The sequence below is a fragment of the Saccopteryx leptura genome, chromosome 8 (genome assembly GCF_036850995.1).
Source record: "Saccopteryx leptura isolate mSacLep1 chromosome 8, mSacLep1_pri_phased_curated, whole genome shotgun sequence".
NCBI classification, from domain to species: domain Eukaryota; kingdom Metazoa; phylum Chordata; class Mammalia; order Chiroptera; family Emballonuridae; genus Saccopteryx; species Saccopteryx leptura.
In genome coordinates this window covers 84667599-84681619 of record NC_089510.1, presented here as the reverse complement: position 1 = coordinate 84681619, position 14021 = coordinate 84667599, and the positions used below count along the sequence as shown (strand labels likewise).

Genomic DNA, 14021 nt, shown 5'->3' with positions numbered 1-14021 from the left:
AGAACTCTAACAAAGCTCAGTGGCCTTCAAGTCATCTTTTATTCTAAACATGCCCTCCAGGCTGAAAGAATCTGTAGTCCCTGAAAGCCCAAAGCAATGACATCAGGTTCTGAAGCTGGGATACACAGCTTGGTCAAATGGGCTACCGAATGTACAGTACCAAACCCTTGAACTTTGAACTGCACATACTGATACAACCTGACCAATTCCTTACACATAGTGTATAGTCAATAAATACACAGTGAGTGAATGAATAAATGGTTTAGAAAGTCAAAGTACTGTCAAGTTGTCTCCTGGTGACAAACCATATTCCTAAGAATTGTGAATAGAAGAAAGAATAAGACTTGGTGCTAAGAAAAAAGTAGAAACATTATTTAAAGAATACTTTCTTCCCTGATCCAAAATAAAATTGTGAAATGGTTGAAATGAATCTTCCAAGAACCCCACACCTTCCTTTCTGCCCAATCTTCCTCATTTTTATCCTTTCAAGTTCCTTATTTTACCTATGGCAAGTGACCACTGGAGCTCATATTCCTGCCATGGCTCCTTCCTCCTCTATGCAACCTACACTCATGACAATCCTGATAAACGAATTCACGCTAAGGTCTAAATGACTGATATAGTTGAATCTTTACTCTCAGAATTCCTTATTTTATAATAATGGATATAGAAATTAACCTTCAATTCTTTAATGTCTCAGGATACTTTCATAGTCACATGAACCTTCTTGTACTTCTGAAATCATACTGTGCAGCATGAAGTGCCCTGTGGTTACTCATGCACTGGGCTTTGCCCACATCGAGAGTTATTGCATTGGGTTCAAAATTTCTCACTGAACTCAAACTACATTCTCAAACCATAATCTGAGGAAATAAGACCAAGAAACCAGTTTAATCCCAAGCTTTGGCTTGGGTAAAAGAAAGTCCTCTTCTACTTACTCTACTGAAAACAGCTAAATCACAGGCATCTATTTCATGTCACAGAACAAATGTCCATGCACACTCTAGCTAGTCATAATACAGCCAGCAAAAGGTTAAGCTAAGGATAGAAGTTTAAAACACTGATTCACCATGAAATGTTATAAAGAAGCCTAAAATATCTGTGGCTCAGCCACAGATATAAGATATATCTTATATCTATAAGACTAGTTAGCACTTGTTAAGTATGACTATAGTTTGAAAAATTGGTTATAGCTAATTATAATACACATATTTGGTCTGGGACATATATTTTGTAATGGCTCCTCTGAAGGGATTTGCAAATTATATTATTTAAATGTGCTTATCATTATTAGTTTAAATAAATGACACTTGTTTTGGCAAGAGATTAATTTTTAACTTCACAGCTGTCTCCAGATTGCTGCCAGGTTATGACAGTGACTAACCTCCAAAGGAGATGGGCTTTCCAAGAGATTATTTTGTTTTCAGACTTTCAAGATTGCATTTCTCCAAACAGAAAGGACAATAATTTTGTCAATGCCCAGGGATGCCGGGTTCCGAAAACTCTGCAATGACTGCATCTTTCTGACCTGATTTCAGTAATAACCCCACATATAGAGAACTAAAAATGCTCTTTAAGAAAGGAATTCTTGAGACAGAGGGAAAATGGCAACGGAGTAGGCAGACGTTGCAACTCTGACCTCCCAGAACCAAAGTGGATTACAACTTAACTTAGGAACAATCATCTTGTAAAACCAACTTTGGACTAAACTAAGAGGAATCTATAACCAAGCATCACTGAAGGAACCACACTGCGCTGGTAGAAAAGGCGGAGACGCGGAAAGGGCTGCCCCAGTCCCAGGAGTGAGCAGTGGCCCGGAGGGTCTATCATGGTGGGGTGGGTTTCCTGGAGAGTTGTGGGCCTTCAGCCACAGGACCAGAACCCCTGCCAGGACACCCAGAAACTAGAGGAGGTGTATGGACAGTAGTTAGCTGAAAGAAGAGCCGGGTTATTGTTTGTAAGAGGGAGACAGAACTCTCAGACCCAGGCTCTGTCTTAAAGGAACCACACAGAAAACCTTGTTCACAGCCACTTACCCAGGGCTCTGGGAGCGGGGAGCACGTAGAGGACTGGAGTACCGAGAGGACAGTGTCATTTCAGGGGCACATGGAGAGACTGTGGTGGACAGCCACTGACCCATGTAATGGGTCACTCCCCAAACCTAAAGTGACCATTTTTCCTGGGCGAACCAAGCCAGCAAAGGGAAGGAATTACCCTGCACACTAGAGGCTCTCCCGCTCCAGTCAGTGCAGGGAGATGCTTGGAAGCAGGGGGTGCATCAGGGACACAGGTTTTGAGTGCTGCGGTTGGGCTACACAGCCCCCCCCCCCTGCTGATACCCTCTGAAGGGTGGAAGTGCTCAGCTGCAGTGGAGGCCGCGGTGCTTGGCCTGTGAGACAGCGGGGGCTGGAACTCAGCAAGGCAGCCTGCGCGGTGGTGAGGGGCAGAACCTGAGAGGCCTCTTACACACCCCCAGGGGGTGCAGCCTGGAGAAGCAGTCCATGTGCCCACAGGGGGTGGAGCCAGGTGAGGTGAGGAGTCTCCCATGCTTGTGGGGCAGCCCAAGCTGTGGTCTACAAGCCAGCGTACCCGGCAGTGCTGGTGCCTGAGTAACGGAGGAGGCAGAGGCAGCTGGGGGGAAGGGCAGCAAAAAGACCACATCTCGGGAATAGAGAGGCCACACACACTGGCCAAAAGTAGATAAAAGCCAGTCTAGGAGTGCAGCTGATAGTTACAATGGCATCAGGACCGAGCAGAGGCAGCCACAAATTCTGGATCATCTGTAGCTTCAAGAAGGTTGCTAAGGGCCAGTCATAAGCAGTGACCCCCACTGATCTGTGTCAGGATTTGGTCAGGGAGGTCCAGCGCTGGTACATCCAGTGGCCGGATACAGAGAGCATCAGCTCAGGACCTAAAAACCCTAGTTAGAGTGGAATCTTAAGAAAAGGCTCAACACACCTGACCCAGCTAAGGTATAGAAAATGCTGACACAAACAGCAGAAAGAGCAGTAGCAGCAGACAAGTAGCCCACAGCAGATTACAAACAACAGCTGAGGCCAACCCAAGAAGATCTAAAAAAAACACAACTGAAAGCTGGAGGCAGACAACACAAACCCTATACTCACCTAGCTACACAAACAGCAAATCCAAAGGAGCAGTCTATACAGAGACAAAATGAAAAGACAGAGAAATGCAATTCAAATGAATCAACAACAGAAATCCCCAGAAAACTGAATGAGATGAAAATAACCAAATTACCGGATACAGAGTTTAAAATAATGATTGTTAGGGATTGTTAGGATGCTCAACGATCTTAGAGCAACAATAGATGGACATAATGAGCACCTGAACAAAGAGATAACAAGCATCAAAAAGGACATTGACATCATAAAAAAGAATCAGACAGAAATGACAAACACAATATCAGAAATGAACACTACACTAGAAGGAATTAAAAGCAGGCTGGATGAAGAAGAGGATCAAATTAGTGATTTAGAGGACAAGATGACTGAGAGCACAGAAGCAGAACAACAAAAAGAAAAGCGGATCAAAAAGTCTGAGGAAACTCTATGAGAGCTCTGTGACAACATGAAGAGAAACATCTGCATAATAGAAGTTCCTGAAGGAGAAAAAAAAGTAAACGGGATAGAGAGCCTGATTGAAGAAATCATAGCTGAAAACTACCCTAAACTGATGAAGGACAAAGTCATACAAGTTCAAAAAGCACAGAGAATCCCATTAAAGAGGAACTCAAAGAGACCTACACTGAGACACATCTTAATTAAAATACCAAAGCTAAGAGATAAAGAAAGAATACTAAAAGCTGCAAGAGAAAAGCAGTTAATCACCTACAAAGATGCCCCTGTAAGGATGACAACTGACATCTCCACAGAAACACTTGAGGCCAGATGGGAATGGCAAGAAATATTCAAAGTATTGCAGAACAAGAACCTACAACCAAGACTTCTTTATCCAGCAAGGCTATCATTTAAAATTGAAGGAGAAATAAAAGGCTTCACAGACAAAATACAAACAAACAAACAAACAAAAAAACTCAAGGAATTCATTACAACCAAACCAATGCTGGAAGAAATGCTAAGGGGCCTGTTGTAAACAAAACAAAGGGAGAAAAAAAATCTAGTAAAAGAGGACTGTAGATTTAAAAAATAAAATGGCAATAAACAGCTACATATCAATAATAACCTTAAATGTAAATGGATTAAATGCTCCAGTCAAAAGACATAGGGTAGCTGTGTGGATAAGAAAACAGGACCCATACATATGCTGTCTACAAGAGACACACCTCCAAACAAAAGATACACATAGACTGAAAGTAAAGGGATGGAAAAAAATATTTCATGCAAATGGAAATTCTAAAAAAGCTGGGGTAGCAATACTTATATCTGACAAAATAGACTTTAAAACAAAGGCTATAGTAAGAGATAAAGAATGTCACTGCATAATGATAAAGGGAGCAATCCAAAGGAAGATATAAGCATTATAAATATCTATGCACCTAATATAGGAGCATCTAAATATATAAAGCAGATTTTGATGGACATAAAAGGCGAGGTCAACAGCAATACTATAATAGTACGGTATTTCAATACCCCACTAACATCACTGGATAGATCTTCAATAAAGAAAACTAACAAAGAAACAGCAGACTTCACACACTTGATGCACTGGATTTAATAGATATCTTCAGAACCCTTCACCCTAAAGCAGCAGAATATACATTCTTTTTTTTTTCTTCTGTATTTTTCTGAAGCCGGAAACGGGGAGAGACAGTCAGACAGACTCCCGCATGCGCCTGACTGGGATCCACCCGGCACGCCCACCAGGGGGCGACGCTCTGCCCACCAGGGGGTGATGCTCTGCCCCTCCGGGGCGTCGCTCTGTTGCGACCAGAGCCACTCTAGCGCCTGGGGCAGAGGCCAAGGAGCTATCCCCAGCGCCCGGGCCATCTTTGCTGCAGTGGAGCCTTGGCTGCAGGAGGGGAAGAGAGAGACAGAGAGGAAGGAGAGGGGGAGGGGTGGAGAAGCAGATGGGCGCTTCTCCCGTGTGCCCTGGCCGGGAATCGAATACACATTCTTTTCAACATGGTACATTCTCTAGGATAGACCACATGTTAGGGCACAAAAGCGGTCTCAACAAATTTAAGAAGATTGAAATCATATCAAGCATCTTTTCGAATGACAATGGAATGAAACTAGAAATCAACTACAATAGAAAAACTGAAAAACACTCAAACACTTAGAAACTAAATAGTATGTTATTAAATAATGAATGAATCAACAATGAGATCAAGGAAGAAATTTAAAATTTCCTTGAAACAAATGAAAATGAACATACAACAACTCAAAATTTATTGGGACACAGCAAAAGCAGTTCTGAGAAGGAAGTTCATAGCATTATAGGTATACCTTAAGAAGCAAGAAAAAGCTCAAATAAACAACTTGACTCTGCATCTAAAAGAACTAGAAAAAGAACAGCAAGTAAAGCTCAGAGGAAGTAGAAGGAATAAAATAATAAGGATCAGAGTGGAAATAAATGACATAGAGGCTAAAAAGACAATACAAAGGATCAATGAAACCAAGAGCTGGTTCTCTGAAAAGGTAAACAAGATTAATGAACCTTTAACCAGACTCACCATGGAGAAAAGAGAGAGGACTCAAATAAATAAATAGGGGAAGGAGGGGCTTTTAAGTCAGTTGAGATAGACCACAATAGTCATTGAACAGTTCTCAGCACCAGCCTGTTTTTCCTGTTCCCATTGTGGCCCACACTGACTCAGTGAATCCGTGCATGACATGAGTAACCCGGGATGATGGGTGGGGGGCGCATGGGGCTGCACAGATGACACGTTTTCACAATTTGGGTTCCTCCAAAAATGATTTGACCTATAAAACCCGGTGATTTTTTTTAAATCTAGTTGGAGTTTTTCCCCCAAGTGTACTTAATCACCTTAGTGCCAGTTTAGTCCAGTTATGCAGAAGAAATTCATATTGCATGTTTGATGCAACAGTTTGTGCCATCCCACCCCTATCTGCCTGGGGTACTGGGATGTGAGGAGCCCTCAGGTGGAGGGGTTGGACACCCTTTTTGGATGGAGGGGTGACCTTGGAAGTATTCAAACCATTTCCCATAAAAGGTTCATAAACAGCGTTAAGGGGTCATTTGTTTGCCAAGTTCATAGACGACAGTACATTAGATAACAGTACCTAAATCAAAAAAATGTACTTGTTAGTGAATACAAAACATTATGTGATTCATGTGAAGGGTCTTCAGAAGCTGCCTGCAATGAAGGATATTGCTTTAATAATATTCAGTGGAAAAAACTACATTCAGAACCCAAACAAAAACTGCCAAATCTAATTATGTTAAGAAAAGTTATCCTTGGACAGTGTATTGGTTTTCTTTTCCTTTGTAAATAATTTCCCCAAATTTAGCAGCTTAAAACAATCCCCGTTTCCTAGCTCACAGCTCTGTAGCTCAGGAGTCTGGCTTGGCATGGCTGGGTTCTCCGCTCAGGGTCCCACAGGCTGAATCTGAGGGTCAGCAGGGCAGCATTCCTGTGTGGAGGCTCTAGGGAGAAGGCTGCTTCCACGTTCATTCAGGTGGTTAGCAGTGTTGGGTTCCTGTTGGGGGCCTTTCAGCTCCTTAAGGCTGCTCGAATTTCTTGTGTGCTCCCCCACATCCAATCAGCAATAGCCCATCGAGTCCTCATTCTTAAAATATCTCCACCTTCCTCCTCTGTGTGAAGGTTCATGTGATTAGATCAAGCCACTGAGATCATCTCCTTGTGTTAAGGTCATAGAAGATATCATAAAAGAAAAAACTATAAAAAATAAATAAATAAGTAAAATTAGAAATAAGAGTGGAGAAGTGGCAACTGACACAGCAGAAATACAGAGGATTGTAAGAAAATACTATGAAGAACTATATGCCAAAAAATTGGACAACCTAGGTGAAATAGACAAATTCCTTGAAACATATAATCTTTCAAAAATCAATCTGGAAGAATCAGAAAACCTAAACAGACCGATTACAACAAATGAGATTGAAACAGTTATCAAAAAACTCCCAACAAACAAAAGCGCTGGGCCAGATGGCTTCACAGGCGAATTCTACCAAAGATTCAAAGAACTAACTCCTGTTCTTTTCAAGCTATTTCAAAAAATTCAAGAGGAGGGAAGACTTCCAAGCTCCTTTTATGAGGCGAGCATAATTCTGATTCCAAAACCAGGCAAAGACAATACAAAGAAAGAAAATTATAGGCCAATATCCCTGATGAATTTAGATGCTAAAATTCTCAACAAAATATTAGCAAACCAGATCCAGCAATACATTTAAAAAAATTATACAATCATGATCAAGTGGGATTTATTCTGTGGAGGCAAGGTTGGTACAATATTCGCAAATTAATCAATGTGACTCATCATATAAACAAAAGGAAGGAGAAAAAAATCACATGATAATATCAATAGATGTAGAAAAAGCATTTGATAAAATTCAGCACCATTTTGATCAAAACTCTCAGCACAGTGAGTATACAGAAAACATACCTCAACATTATAAAGGCCATCTATGACAAACCCACAGCCAACATCATACTCAATGGGCAAAAATTAAAAGCCATTTCCTTAAGACCAGGAACAAAGCAGGGGTGCCCCCTTTCACCACTCTTATTCAACATAGTTCTGGAAGTCCTAGCCACAGCAATCAGACAAGAAGAAGAGATAAAAGGCATCCAAATTGGAAAAGAAGTAAAACCATTACTATTTGCTGATGATATGATACTGTACATAGGAAACCCTAACGTCTCAGTCAGAAAATTACTGGACCTGATAAATGAATTCATCAAGGTGGCAGGATATAAAATTAATACATAATCAGATATCAGAGGCATTTTTATACACCAACAATAAACTGTCAGAAAGAGAAAGAAAACAATCCCCTTCACTATTGCAACAACAAAAAATAAAATACCTAGGAGTAAATTTAACATAGGAGGTTAAAGACTTGTACTCGGAAAATTATAAAACATTGATAAAAAAAATCAAGAAAGATACAAACAAGTGGAAGCATATACCGTGTTCATTAAAATGTCTATATTACCAAAGCAATTTATAAATTCAATGCAATTCCCATTAAAATATCAATGACATACTTCAAAGATATAGAACAAATATTCCAAAAATATATATGGAACCAAAAAAGAACACGAATAGCCTCAGCAATCTTGAAAAAGAAGAATAAAGTGGAAGGTATCACACTTCCTGATATCAAGTTATACTACAAGGCCATTGTACTCAAAACAGCCTGGTACTGGCATAAGAACAGGCATATAGATCAATGGAACAGAACAGAGAACCCAGAAGTAAACCCACACTTATATGGACAACTGATATTTGACAAAGGACGTAAGAGCATACAATGGAGTAAAGATAGTTTCTTTAGCAAATGGTGTTGGGAAAATTGGACAGCTACCTGCAAGAAAATAAAACTAGACCAACAACTTACACTACTCACAAAAATAAACTCAAAATGGATAAAAGATTTAAATGTAAATCGTGAAACCATAATCATCTTAGAAGAAAACATACACAGTAAGCTCTCTGACATCTCTCGCAGCGATATATTTACTGATTTATCTCCATGGGCAAGTGGAATAAAGGACAGAATGAACAAACTAAAAAGCTTTTGCACAGCTAAAGACAATAAGAACAGAATAAAAAGACAAACTACACAATGGGAGAACATATTTGACAATACATCTGATAAGGGGTTAATAACCAAAATTTATAAAGAACTTGTAAAACTCAACACCAGGAAGACAAACAATCCAATCAAAAAATGGGCAAAAGAAATGAATAGACACTTCTCCAAAGAGGATATACAGATGGCCAATAGGCATATGAAAAAATGCTCAACATCACTAATCATTAGAGAAATGCAAATTAAAACCACAATGAGATATCACCTCACACCAGCCATAATGGCGCTCATTAACAAAACAACACAGAATAAGTGCTGGGGAGGATGTGGAGAAAAGGTAACCCTCCTGCACTGTTGATGGGAATGCAGACTGGTGCAGCCACTGTGGAAAACAGTATGGAGATTCCTCAAGAAATTGAAAATTGGACTGCCTTTTGACCTAGCTATCCCACTTTTAGAAATATATCCTAAGAATACCAAATCACTGATTCAAAAGAAGAAATGCACCCCCATGTTTGTGGCAGCATTGTTTACAATAGGCAAGATCTGCAAACAGCCCAAGTGCCTGTCAGTGGATGAGTGGATTAAAATGCAGTGGTACATACACACAGTGGAATATTATGTGGTCATGAAAAAGAAGGAAATCTTACCTTTTGCAACAACATGGATGGACATGGAAACTATTATGTTAAGTAAAATAAGCCAGGCAGAGAAAGAAAAATATCATATGACCTCAGTTATTTGAGGAATCCAATGAACAATGTGAACTGAGGAACGGAATTGAGACAGAGGAGAGATCAAAGGGACCAGAGGGAAAGAGGACAGAGGGAAAGGGGATGAGAGGATGGGATAAACCTGAAGGGAAGGGGGGATGGCGCTTTGGGGAGGGGGGCAAAGGAAATGTTGAGGGGAATATGGGGAACGGGGGGACAGATTTGGGGTGACACAGGAATCTATGTAAACACAATAAATTTAAATCAATTTTAAAAAAAGCTGTGGTACCTGTACACAATGTAATGCTACACAGCCGTGAAAAAGAAGGAAATCTTAACTTTTGCGACAACATGGATGGACCTGGAAATTATTATGCTAAGTGAAATAAGCCAGGCAGAGAAAGAAAAATACCATATGACCTCACTCATTTGAGATATACAATGAACAATGTGAACCGAGGAACGGAATAGAGGCAGAGGTGGGATCAATGGGACCAGAGGGAAAGAGGACAGACGGGAAAGAGACTGATGAAATTATATACACATAACACAGTGTTATAGAACGGGAAAGCGAATCCTGGAGGAGAGGGGGAGGACGTTGAAGGGGGGAGGGGGATGTTGAGGGGAACACTGGGGTGGGGGGGGTGTATTCAGTGGGACACTGAATCTATGTAAACACAATAAATTAAAATCAATTGAAAAAAAGGAATTCTTCAAATATACTCTTCAGAGGCTGTTTTGTTGGTAAATTAGAGATTTACACAGAACATCTTAGTGGAGCAGGGTAATAAAAGGTGGGACAAAAGCAGGTTTTCAGTTGTATGTGAAACAGCTTATTTTTGTATAATTATGTATTAATTATTGTTTTCGTTTACATATGAACAAGCCCCATCCTGTATATTGGGAAGAATTCTGAACAGAGCACTGGGAGACCTGAGTTCAAGTCCCAACGCTGAGAAGATCCCCAACTGAGTGGGCACTTGCAAATGCCTCCCGCCTCAGTTTCCATCTCGAAACTGGAAGATGAGATGTATTTCAAGATAATCATTGAAGTCCTTTGGCAAAAATATATCCAGGTTAATATATGTAATATATTAACAATTTACCAGTTTATGACAGAAAGTTACAAAGCACAAATAAAACTTCTATGAAACACCACAACCGGCTTTAGAAACACCATAAAGTAGCTACCAACATCCCATTGGTTCTCTCTCTCATTGAAAAGAAACTCCAATAATCAACATTAAGCAATGTAGAAATGAGTAAGTCTGGTTATTTTTAATCAGAAAAAGATGACCCAAGACAACATATTCATATTTTGGTTCCATTAACATAAAAAGTTATCAGAATATATGCTTTGCAAAACATCTAAACTATAAACAAAATAGAAGTCTGTTTCCTAATTTTTTTTTAATTCAATGAGATGAGGCGAGGCAGAGGATCCCGCATATACCCCAACTGGGGTCCACCTGACAAGCCCCCTATGGGACGATGCTCTGCCCATCTGGGACCATTGCTCTGTTGCTCAGCAACCGAGCTCTTCTTAGCATCTGAGGCAGAGGCCATGGAGCCATCCTTAGCACCTCGGGCCAACTCGCTCCAATTGAGTCATGGCTGCTGAGGGGGAGAGAGAGAGAGAGAGAGAGAGAGGGAGGGAGGGAGAGAAAGGAGAGGGAGAGGGGTAGAGAAGCAGATGAGCACTTCTCCTATGTGCCCTGACTGGGAATCTAACCTGGGACATCCACACGCCTGGCCAAGACTCTAACACTGAGCCAACTGGCCAGGGCCTGTTTCCTAATTAGAAGCAGGAGCAAATTAAAAAGAATCCAGAAAATGGTTTAAGCATTTTTTACAAACAGGCACTCAGATATAATGGGTGACTTCATTAAGAAGATTTTCAGCCTGACCAGGCGGTGACGCAGTGGATAGAGTGTTGGACTGGGATGCAGAGGACCCAGGTTCAAGACCCCCGAGGTTGCCAGCTTGAGCGCGGGCTCATCTGGCTTAACCAAAAAGCTCACCAGCGTGGACCCAAGGTCGCTGGCTCAAACAAGGGGTTACTCGGTCTGCTGAAGGCCCACGGTCAAGGCACATATGAGAAAGCAATCAATGAACAACTAAGGTGTCGCAACAAAAAACTGATGATTGATGCTTCTCATTTCTCTCTGTTCCTGTCTGTCTGTCCCTATCTATCCCTCTCTCTGACTATATCTGTCCCTGTAAAAGAAGGGAAAAAAAAGATTTTCAGTGGAATATCTTATCATTTTACATTTAAATAATACGTTTTTAGTTCTCTCTTTGGAATACATAAATCATCAGCCCAAAGCCACATGAGAATTCTCTGAAAGACTCAGTAATATTTTGAGCAGTTTTGAAACATAATGGAAAAGTAAGAAGTCACACCTTGAAGTCATACGTGGCATCCGGGTTTTCATCACAGGCAATAACTTCCGGGGCCATCCAGTAGGGGGTGCCGATGAAAGTGTTCCTCCTGCCCACTGTGCGGTCCAGCTGGGCGCTGACTCCAAAGTCCACTATTTGAGAAAAGGTAATGAATCAAGTTCATTATTTTTATATGATGATAAGATGAATATGTCTTTTTTGTTAAACTATATATAATATAAAATTTACTATTTTAAACATTTTAGCGTTTTAAACATTTAAAACTGTTCTGTGGCATTAAGTACATTCACATTGTTGTGCAACCATCACCACTATCCACTTCCAGAACTTTTTAATCTTTCCAGCTGGAACTCTGTACCCATTAATAGTAACTTCTCCTTCTCCCCTCCTCCTAGTCTCCTGCAAGCATCATTCTACTTTCTGTCTCTTTGAATCTGGCTACTATAGGTACCTCATATAAGTGAAATCGTACAGTATTTGCCTTTCTGTGACTGGCTAATTCCACTTGGCATAATGTTTTTAAGATTAATCCATGTTGCAGCATGTGTCAGAATTCCTTTACTTTTTAAAGCTGAACAATGTTCCACTGTATGTAGGTGCCACATTTTGTGGGTCGACCCTTGGGTTGCCTCTTCTGTGTTGCTACTGTGAACGTGTATTTTTAAATTGCAGTTATGAATGGATAAAGTGTGCCAAGTAAGGAGTCACAAATTGTCCTATTTGGTTATACCAAGGTTTCATGGGGACCAAAAGTATCTGTTATAGCTGAAAAGTAAGCTTGATTGCATCCATAAAGGGTCATATTTCAGGGATTCAAAGAAAGTGATTAAAAACTAAGCTTCTGGAGTCAGACTGCCTAAGTGTACAACCCGTTTCTGCCAGGTCCCCATGACGTGGCCTGAGGCTAGCAGAGCAGCCTCCTGGGGCTCCACTCCTGATCTATACAATGAGGATGACAATATCTACATGGAGTTGCTGTGATGTTTATGTGAGATAATCTTTGTAAAAGTGACTTATACAGAGCCTCTCAAGAATTACTGTTGATTAGGGACAAGTAAACGTTCTGAGAATAGCAGATCCAGTCACTACATATATAACTGCTTTCCTGATATAATACATGCTTTTGTTTCTTGTTTTTTATTTAGACAATTAAATTTAACAGGGTGATATTGGTTAAAATGAAAGTTTGGCCCTAAATGCTAAATAAGAAAAAAATTAATATTATGTATTTTAACAAAGAAGGTAAAATATTTAAATCTCTTAAAAATAATCATACTGACAGTGATTCTTTTCAAGACGACACATTGTATATCCTAGGATACATTTGTCAATTTATGCTCTTACTCATACCCATAGAGCAGACAAACACATGTGGGATTCTCTACCGTGTCTGGACAGTCTTAGATTGGCTGTGGGAAGGGTGCTAATGGACCAGAGCAAAGGGCTCCCTCACTGACAATCCTGCCAGATGGAGGTGGGGTAATCAGAATGCTTGTCAAGTAGAATATTGGGCATTCAATGCACACTGGTGCCCTAGGTAATAATGAAATCAAGTAAGTTTAACTTAAAACATGTGGGAATACAGCAGAAATTAGTTATTCTAAATATTATATGTCTAACTGTGAGTATTTTTAATTAAAAAAAATGGGTCACTATTGTTCTGTTACAGCAACAATGTAAATAGGCAGTAAGATATAGGAAAACATTTCAAGGTCAGTCACTTCTAATTTAAAGGTTCTTTGCTTAAAAAAACACACTTCAATTATTTCTACACATTGATTAAGCACATGTTTCTTTTTAAGATATTGCATACAAATTCACTCCTCAAAATGCTTTTAGAAAATATTTTGACATAGACAAAGAAAGATTTTTCTTTCCATTCTTAGTACAATGATCTCCAAATCCACAATGACAGATTTACATTCGTTACAAAACAACAACCAGCTGTTGCAATAACCTAATCAATTCCTGCTATTCCTAGGCTCACTGGATTTTGTTCCTACCTAGTTTAACTTCTGCGTTTTCAGTCAGCAAGACATTCTGCCCTTTAATATCTCGATGAATCACTTTATGCTGGTGCAGGTGACTCAGCCCCTGGAGTGATAAAAGAGTTGAAAGGGGTTACTAGAAATAGAAGGCAAGATACAAATAAACTATTTCAGGTGTTAATGATCCAAAAACGAT

General features: G+C 40.1%; 1 protein-coding gene across 7 annotated transcripts in view; it reads right to left on the bottom strand.

Annotated features, from left to right (window-relative positions):
- Positions 1–14021, bottom strand: part of TNIK (TRAF2 and NCK interacting kinase) — a 400443-nt gene that overhangs the window by 142012 nt on the left and 244410 nt on the right. For all 7 annotated transcript variants that reach the window (XM_066347641.1, XM_066347637.1, XM_066347638.1 and 4 more), the window contains exons 6-7: positions 13841–13931; positions 11838–11968 (exon numbers count right to left, since the gene is read on the bottom strand). In XM_066347641.1, the coding sequence (XP_066203738.1) occupies positions 11838–11968; positions 13841–13931 (222 nt within the window). The remainder of the gene's footprint in view (positions 1–11837; positions 11969–13840; positions 13932–14021) is intronic.